At 47.0% G+C, this 9,290-nt stretch overlaps 1 protein-coding gene across 13 annotated transcripts in view; it reads left to right on the forward strand.

Annotated features, from left to right (window-relative positions):
• Chd4 (chromodomain helicase DNA binding protein 4) overlaps positions 1-8,439 on the forward strand; it is a 37,052-nt gene extending 28,613 nt beyond the window's left edge. For 7 of the 13 annotated variants that reach the window (XM_059258603.1, XM_059258605.1, XM_059258612.1 and 4 more), the window contains 9 exons: positions 28-131; positions 225-366; positions 605-676; positions 955-1,092; positions 1,428-1,536; positions 1,629-1,761; positions 6,726-6,921; positions 7,779-7,942; positions 8,090-8,439. In XM_059258603.1, the coding sequence (XP_059114586.1) occupies positions 28-131; positions 225-366; positions 605-676; positions 955-1,092; positions 1,428-1,536; positions 1,629-1,761; positions 6,726-6,921; positions 7,779-7,942; positions 8,090-8,107 (1,076 nt within the window). In that variant the 3' untranslated portion in view covers positions 8,108-8,439. Of the gene's footprint in view, positions 1-27; positions 132-224; positions 367-604; positions 677-954; positions 1,093-1,427; positions 1,537-1,628; positions 1,762-6,725; positions 6,925-7,778; positions 7,943-8,089 lie in introns of all 13 variants that reach the window. The other 6 variants (XM_059258602.1, XM_059258606.1, XM_059258604.1 and 3 more) reach the window with 1 other exon arrangement.
• The last annotated feature ends 851 nt before the right edge of the window (positions 8,440-9,290 follow it).

The following is a 9,290-nucleotide window of genomic DNA, read 5'->3' on the forward strand; positions in this document are numbered from 1 at the left end:
AATTGATTGTCTTCCATTGGTCTGCAGAGGATGGGATAAAAATAGAGGAGAATAGCCTTAAAGAAGAAGAGAGCACAGAAGGAGAGAAGGAGGTGAAGCCTACCTCTACAGCCCCTGAGGTGACTGCGGAGGTAAGAGAGAGGGGGGCTGGATGCTGTGCTGACATCAGATGTCTTGAGATTCAGGCCCGTTTGCCTCACCTTCTGTCTTCTGTTCCTTTGCAGGGTGCACAGCCCCCTGCTCCTGCTCCTGCCCCTGCCCCTGAGGATGAAAAGGCTCCTGCTGAACCTCCTGAGGGAGAGGAGAAAGTGGAGAAGGCAGAGGTGAAGGAGAGGACAGAGGAGCCTATGGAGGTGGAGCCCAAAGGTACACACGGATTTCCTATAGGCACTCCAGGTTGCTGTGTAGTTCTAGACTTTCACTAGGCTTCTGAAGTGATAACCTGGGACCCTTGTTTCTAAATTATCCTAGCCTCCGACGTCTGTAAACTCTCTTCATAGCAGTGTGGACGTGTAACACTGTTGCAGTTGTGGGGGTGTGTGTGGGGGAGGGCAGAGTGCAGTTGTCTTTCTTCAGGGTATTCTCAGTGCCTTCTTCTCTCTAGGCTCTGCTGAGACAGACAAGGTAGAGGAGAAGTCTGCAATAGACCTGACCCCTATCGTGGTGGAAGACAAAGGTCAGTGTGTACAGAAGCTGATTGTTGTTTGGACTAAAACCAGAAGCAAGCACATAACCACCCCCACTTCATTACCTGTTACTGTAGACAGCTTATTCCAAGATAAATGACTGACTGTTCCCAAATAGAGTTGTTAGAGAGCTGGCCCCTTTCCCTGGGTCTAGGAGACCTGAGTGTGGAGGTGGAGGTAGATGGGTGGAGCATGCAGTGCTGTGGGCAAGGGCTAGAGTCGTGGGTTTCAGACTGGGCCTGATGTTTTTCTTTGTCACATCCTGCAGAAGAGAAGAAAGAGGAAGAAGAGAAAAAGGAGGTAATGCTTCAGAATGGAGAAACCCCCAAGGATCTTAGTGATGAGAAGCAGAAGAAAAACGTCAAACAGCGCTTCATGTTCAACATTGCAGACGGGGGTTTCACTGGTATGGGAATGGGGACCTGAGGTGAAACCTGTGTGTAGTGGGACGTGCTATGATTGGTTGTTTGCCCTCTGGGTTCTATGTTAGGGAGCTAGAACTGGACCATACTGAGATGGATGGAGGACAGGGGACAAAGATAACTTTTTTTTTTTTTTTTTTTTTTTTGTCGTTGAGTTTTTTGGGATAGGGTCGCACTATGTAGTCCTGGCTAGCCTGGGGCTCAGTCTGTAGAATATGGTGTGCTCCTCCTTGCCTGCACACCTAAGTGGTTTTTTTTAAATTCTCACAGGTGTTTGCCTTTTTTCCACTCACCAACCTTCCTCTCAATTCCTTCTCAGAATTGCACTCCCTTTGGCAGAACGAGGAGCGGGCAGCCACAGTCACCAAGAAGACATATGAGATCTGGCACCGCCGGCATGACTACTGGCTGCTGGCTGGCATTATAAAGTATCCTTGTCGGAGTCCAGACCGGGGTCTAGGTGCACGCTTTAGCCTGAGGCTCTTGTTTCTTTTGATTTTCCTGAGCACTTCCCCAATAGCCATGGCTATGCCCGATGGCAGGATATCCAGAATGACCCACGGTATGCCATCCTCAATGAGCCTTTCAAGGGGGAAATGAATCGTGGCAATTTTCTAGAGATCAAGAATAAATTTCTAGCTCGAAGATTTAAGGTGAGCAGAATGAGACAAATGTGACCTGAAAGTCTCTGCTGAAGGCTCTGTAAAGGGGGTCTATTCATTGAGCCACACTTGTGCCACCCCCCCACCCCCCCATATTTTTTTTATTTTACGTGTATGCATGTTTTGTCTGCACATGCTTGTGCACTGTGTCTGTGTCTGGTGCCTACAGAGGTCAGAAGAGGGCATCAGATCTCCTGGGATTGGAGTTACAGAAGGTTGTGAGCCACCCTCCTCATGCTGGTGACTGAATCAGGGTTTTCTGCAGGAGCAGCTAGTGCTTTTAACCCAGCCGTCTTCCTAGCCCTATAGTTTGTCTTTTTGTATTCATGACTTTGCTTCCAAGTGACTAGATGCAGGGATCAAGATGTATAGACTTGGAGACTGAATGACATAGGCAGATCTCTATGAGTTTGATGTCAGCCTAGTCTACATAGCGAGCTTTATCCAGGTCAACCAAGGTTTCATAGGCCCTGCCTCAAACAAGAAACAAAAGAGAGACACACAGAGTTGAAATTTATTGAGCTGTATAAGAGTTGTAGCTGTACCTCCTGAGTGGCACAGACTAGTTCAGTGGGTTTGATGGGGACTCTGTAGGTTGGGGTGTTTGGGAGTTAGGGAGGGATTGAATTGGATCCCTGAGGAGGTAGGGCTGTTAGTGGGCTAGGGTCCCTTTTTTCTGGGTCATAATATTTGTTGGATAAGGAGTGGGAAGGCTGGGTGCAAAGAGAAGATACACAGTGAATCATGTTTTCAATATTTCACTGAGACAACCTCATTCAGAGTATTCAGCAGCTATTTATTGAGTATATCTTTTTTTGGTTTTTCGAGACAGGGTTTCTCTGTGTAGCTTTGGAGCCTGTCCTGGAACTCACTCTGTAGCCCAGGCTGGGTCCGTCTGCCTCTGCCTCCCAAGTGCTGGGTTAAAGGCGTGCGCTATCATCGTCCGGCTGAGTATATCTTATATGTAGCTATCAATAGGATACCATGGAAATAAGTCTCCTAAGCTGAGTGTATTTCAGGGAAAAGAAAATGTATACTAATAAATGTTTACCTTTAGGTGTTATATACTAAGCAGTGAGTTGCACAGAGACATAAGGACAGATAAGCAAGGTGTTTGTTTTCCAGCCTTTAGTTTCATATAGATACCATTGTGTGTGTTAGGGGAGGAGGCTACTGAATGCCCTAAGGAAGTTCTACAGGGCAGCTGGCGAGGGAGCTCATGAATGACTTTAAAAGTCTTGATAGAAGCAATAGAGATTATTATTGGTTAGGAACAGAGGGATTTTTAGGAAGTAATTGTGTTGAGTGTTGGTGGAAAGTAGGTTGGGAAGAGGTTAAGAGCTAGAGCCCAGTAGGCCAGTACCAGAAGGCCAGTAGGTCTTGGTAAAGAAACAGGACTGTGGGTTTTATTCCTCTAGTTCATAGGCAATCTTTGAAGGTTTTTGGATAGGACCGAAGGAAATGAAAACATTGACAAGATGATAATTATCGTATAGTTGTAAGATATTAAGAGCCTGACCTGTGGCTGGTTCTGTTCATGTAAAGGTTAAAGATAAGAAAACCCCATCAAAGGATTTCTGGGTTTTGTGATTTACTCTGGGGTTAGCAAAACTTTCCTGTTAAAGGGCCAGAGAGAGCTAGGCAGTGGTGGTGCAGCCTTAGTCCCAGCATTCTGGAGGCAGAGGCAGGCAGATCTCTGAGTTCAAGGCCAGCCTGGTCTACAGAGTGAGTTCCAGGACTTCGAGGAACAAACAAGCAAAATGGTGCGGGGGAAGGGTAGAGAGAAAGTGATTAATCCTGAGTGGGCCTTCATGGCCTCTGTTGCAAATCCACAGCTCTGTCATTGAAGCAGTGGAAACAAGGGACATATCAATTAGTTTCAGTAAAGCTTCTATTAGTGGATGCTCAAATGGGAATTTCCTGTAATTTTCAAAAGTAGCATGTATTATTTCTTACTTTCTGGACAGCCATTTATCTATAACATAAAACTTCATTCTTTACTCTTGGGCTATACCGAAACTTGCCATGAGCAAGATTTGGTCCCTGGACCAGAGTTCACCAACTCATGAGTGCTGAGTTTGATGTACATAGTAAGAAGACCCAAAAGTAACTGACTGAGCTTGAGTCAGGGAGAAAGGTGCTCATGTGAGAGCAGTCAGAAGCTTGTTTAGATTGAGGAAAGTTGCTTGGCATTTCTCTATCCCATATCTCTATACCACTATCCCCCGTTGGCTCCAGACCCTCAGTGTTTGTGAGGCACATTGAGGGCATCAGTTACCTGCATAGTGGCGCTGTCTGCTACTGCAGACGTCGCTCAGAAAGGTTTAAAAGAACGGCAGCAGCTAGGTGTGGTGACAGGTGCCCGCCACCATCACTTAGGAGTGTAAGTACAGGGCAGACTAAGACAACTTAAAGACCTGCAGCAAAGCATGCCTGTTATCTCAGCATTTGGATGGCAGAGGCAGGAGGATCAGGAGTTCAATGTTATCCTTACCTAAATAGTTTGAGGCTAGCCTGGGCCACAGCTGGATCTGTCTTAAACAACCCTTTCTAAAAGCCAAGGCTAAATCTTTGGAATGCTTATAACCTGGGGCCAGGGAGAGTGAGCAGGTGAGGGAAACGTAGTATATAGACTGGAAGTACATGCCTGTTTGGGCATAAATTGGTACATCTTGACTTACACAAGTCATGAAAACAGGCCCGTTCTCCTAACATCCTTTGTCCCTGGTAAGAATCAATGGGAACAGCATTGGAAACAGTTGGTAGCTCATGCTTGTAATTCTAGTTAAGAGACTATAGCAGCCGGATGGTGGTGGTGCACGCCTTTAATCCCAGCATTCGGGAGGCAGAGGCAGGAGGATCTCTTGTCAGTTCCAGGCCAGCCTGGTCTCCAAAGCGAGTTCTAGGAAAGGCGCAAAGCTACACAGAGAAACCCTGTCTCGAAAAACAAAACAAAACAAAAAGGCTATGGCAAGAGGAACCCTGCCTTTAAAACAAAATGAAACAACAGCTAGACAGTGCATAAGGCTGGGTATGTGTGTAGCTTAGTTACACAGGACTTGCCTGGGCCATGAGTTTGATCTTCAGTCCTGGGGGCAAGAACCTTCAGTGGATACTTTTTATAACTTAAGAACTAACATTCTCAGGCAGCGGCAGGTAGAGTTCTGTGTGTTTGAGGCCAGCATGGTCTATATAGTGAGTTCCAAGCCAGCCAGCTTTAAGGTTGTCAACTGTTAACATCATGAGTTCATGGCCAGCTTGGGTTTATGAGACTTTGCTATTTATTTATTTATTTATTTATTTATTTAAGAAATCCAGATAACCTGATTGATACAGTTCCTGTCTACATAGGACAGATTACTGTGCCACAAAACAAAACTATTTTTGTTTTTTGCCTTAAATCCCAGCACTTGGGAGAGTGGATCGTGGGCAGTTTGAGGCCAGCCTGATCTACAAGTGAGTTCCAGGGCTATCCAGAGCTCCAGAATGAGACCCTGCCTCAAAAGACAAAGCTAGTTTGGATAGATGTGGTAGTGGTGGTGGTGGTCCTTGCCTGCAGTCCCATCTGCTCCTGGGTATTTGAGAGGCAATTTCAGATTTACTTACTTGTAATCTATGTGTGTTCTTGTAAGTGTCACACACAAGTGTGTTTGGGTGTCCAGGGCGGCTAACACAGGCATTTTGGTGCTCTCTCAGACCGCCCTCTTACTCCTTTGAGGCAGGGTCTCCATCTGAACTTGGTCCTCCCTGTCTCCCCTCTGCCCCACTTTCTGAGAGCTGGGGCTACATGCTTGTTCGCATAGGGCCCAGGTCTGAACTCAGTCCTTGTGATTGTCTAGCAAGTGTTCCTCAGTGCTGTGCCATCTGCTCAGCTCCAGAGCTACAATTTCAGGACCAATCTGGACAACACAGCAATATTCTGTTTCTTGTCCCTCAAAACTAGACATGGTGCATATTCCTGTAACCCTAACACTCAGGGAGGTAGAGGTAGGGTCAGGAGTTCAAAGGCATCCTAGGTTATATAGTGAGTTTAAGGCTAGCTTGGTCTACCTGAAACCCTGTCAAAGTACAAACATTTTGGGTTTTTTTTTTTTTTTTTTTTTTTTTTTTGGTTTTTCGAGACAGGGTTTCTCTGTGTAGCTTTGCGCCTTTCCTGGGACTCACTTGGTAGCCCAGGCTGGCCTCGAACTCATAGAGATCCGCCTGGCTCTGCCTTTTCGGGATTAAAGGCGTGCGCCACCACCGCCCGGCCAACATTTTGGTTTTTTGAGATAGGGTTCCTCTTTGTAATCCTGACTGTCTTTTAACTAGCTCTTCAGACCAGGCTAACTCACAGAGATCCATATGGGATGGGGGAGCGGGGCATTTTAGGACGATCTCCTCTTGTAGCTCTGGCTTGTCCTGAAACTTCTCTGTAGACCAGGCTGGCCCCGAACTCACAGAGACCCTGAACTCACAGAATTCACCTGCCTCTGCCTCAGAAAGTGCTGGGATTAAAAGCATGCACGCCACCATTGTCAACAACAAAAAAATTCAAAATGAAACTTGTCACCCCAATAGTTTTGAAGAGCAAAGGAAGTGCCTGGCATATAACTTAGATGTACATGGTCTTGAATATAATGTGCCTCAATTATGTAAATGATGTATACACAGAAAAATTTTGGAAGAAATGATCAAAATGTTAACATTATCTCTAGCAGGGGAAATTACCTGTGGTCTTATTTATTTTACTTTTCTAAGTTTAGTTTTTAGGATTTCTCTGAGGATCTAAAGAGTAAGGAACTGTGAAAGTGTGGCCCTCCAAATGGGAAGGAGATGGTGTACTGTGAACCACCTGGGGGAGGGGTGGAAGTTCTTTCCAGGTCCTTGTTCATCCGGAAGAAGAGGTGAGCTGAGAGGCCCGTCAGTGAGAACGTGGCCATTAGTCCACCCTCTCTCCTCTTTCTCTTGTGCAGCTCTTAGAACAAGCCCTGGTGATCGAGGAGCAGCTTCGCAGGGCCGCTTACCTGAACATGTCAGAGGACCCCTCTCACCCGTCGATGGCCCTGAACACTCGCTTTGCTGAGGTGGAGTGTTTGGCAGAAAGTCACCAGCACCTGTCCAAGGAGTCGATGGCAGGAAATAAGCCAGCCAATGCAGTCTTACACAAAGGTCGTCAGTGGCTCCCCTGCCTCCTGCTCCTTCAGCCCCTCTCCACTCTCCCCTCCCCGACCGACACCCCTAACTTCCCGCTGAGGAATCAAGGACAGCAGTTTTCTCTTTGAACTCTTAGTATACTCAAGTTCTTGAATAATAGTGTCATTGGGAATATTTTAGAGGTGACTTCAGGAGATTTTTAGATCTCTTCAAATTCTAGACCCCTTTCAACATTGTATATCTAATTAAAACATTATGAGGGCGTGGAGGGTGAAATGAGGAAAAGGTGGGTGTCGTAAAGGTAGTGGGAGACATCCAGGAAGTAGAAAGGCATGCGTGCAGAAGAAGAGATCATAGGATTCAGTTTGTCAAGTGGAGAAGCACAGCCCCTTGGTTTGACCCCTGATGCTGAGAATAAAAACTGCAAGAAATAGTAATAAAGCCCTGTGTTGGCATTTGCCTGTGATCTCAGCCCAGGGAGGCGGAGGCAGGAGGATCAGGAAATCATGGTCATGTTTGGCTACAGTGAGTTTGAGGCCAACCTTAAAAAACATATGGAGACAGTAGAAGGGATGATGATCTGTAAGGGTTTGGTGCCTCTAAAATCAGAGTCAGCCAGCTATGGTGGGAGACAAGGCAGGAATGTCACCTGAGCTCAGAAGTTCCAGGCCTAGCCTGGGCAACATGTGAAACAAAAGCCAATTGGGAACTAGAATGTGAGGAATCCGGAGTCTGGGCCAGGCCAGGTTAAGTGAGTGTCAAGAGGCAACAGCATATCCTGGTATATGCTGGTGGGGCAGCTGGTCCTCTAGGTTGGCACTGTGCTCTTGACTACCACAGCTCACGACATCTTTTTTTTTTTTCCCCTGCAGTCCTGAAACAGCTGGAGGAACTGTTGAGTGACATGAAAGCTGATGTGACTCGACTCCCAGCTACTATTGCCCGCATCCCCCCAGTTGCTGTGAGGTTACAGATGTCAGAGCGGAACATTCTCAGCCGCCTGGCAAACAGGGCACCAGAACCTCCCCCACAGCAGGTAGGACCACTATTTTAGTTGTAGCTCTTCCCACAAAGCCACTGCAGTTTGTGCTCGCTTGTGTCCTTGGCTTTCCTACTGGCTGCCTCCCGTGGCATCAGGGGTACCTGGGCTCCTCTTCTGACTCTTGGCTGTTTTTCCCTCTAGGTAGCCCAGCAGCAGTGAAGACCCAGTGATTCTATCACCTCCACCACAGAGCAGTGACCTTCCTCACTTTCTCTTGTCCCGGCTGCCCCCTGGGGGCTGGAGAGATCTGGCCTTCCTTCTGCCCATGTCTGAGTTGTAAAGGAGCAGCCCTATGCACTAGGGGCAGGGAGGGAGTGCAGGCACCGGTGCCCTTCCTGCTGGAGAGGCTAGCAGCAGTAGCAGGGCGCCATGTGCAAGGAGCTGCGGGCTGGCTGCCTTCTGGACCCTGGCTTCTCCACCGAGCAAGCGAGCGCCTGTTACAAACTGTTGTGGGTTCTGCCAGGCTTGAAGAAAATGATCTGAATTTCTTCCTCTTTTTGGTTTTATTTTGTTGGTTTACTTTGTGTTTTCTCCTTTTGGGGGGTATTCAGAGTGGGCCGGGCCCCTGGGCGAGACACAGCTACCTCTGTTGGCATCTTTTTCATACCAGGAACCCAGCGGCTCCAGCCAATGAGCGGCTTAAATAAAGTTGGGAAAAAAAAAAAAAAAGGAAAAGAACCAAAAGCATAAAAAACCACAACAAATTTCTTGATGAGAATTGAAAATAAAAGTTTCCTTGTATTTTAGTGATTTGGTTCTGTGTGAGTGAGTGGGGGTGCCAGGTGCTGCCTGTTGAGGAGGAGACTACTGCACCATCCCTTTGTAGGCTCTGACCTGGAGCAAGTTATTCCCACAGTGTCCTGAATGAAGTAATTACCTGCTTGGTAGTTGTAAGCAAGCATGCTACACGGGAACATACATACATGTACACATGTCTGAATTTTTTTTTTGAGACAGGCTGGCATTGAACTTAGTACCGCCTGCCTCTGCCTCTTGAGTGTGGGAATTAAGGATGTGTCCTACCATGCCCTTTTTAGTTATTCACTTTTCCTAGTCTTTTTGTTTTTGGTTTTTCAAGATCGGGTTTCTTTGTGTAGTCCTGGGTCCTTGAACTCCAGGCTGCTCTCAAACTCGGTTTCCAGAGAGCTGGGATTAAAGGAGTGCACACCGCCACGCAGCTTATAGTTTACACCCGGCTTATAGTTTATATTTTGTATAACATATTTGAGGGAGGACTGCTGTACACGTGGAGGTCAAAGGGCGACTTGCAGGAGTTGGTTCCCGACGCTCACAGTATGGGTGTATCCCGTAACCAACTCTGGTTGTCAGACTTGACAGCAAG

Source organism: Peromyscus eremicus, chromosome 3 (assembly GCF_949786415.1).
Source record: "Peromyscus eremicus chromosome 3, PerEre_H2_v1, whole genome shotgun sequence".
Classification (NCBI taxonomy): domain Eukaryota; kingdom Metazoa; phylum Chordata; class Mammalia; order Rodentia; family Cricetidae; genus Peromyscus; species Peromyscus eremicus.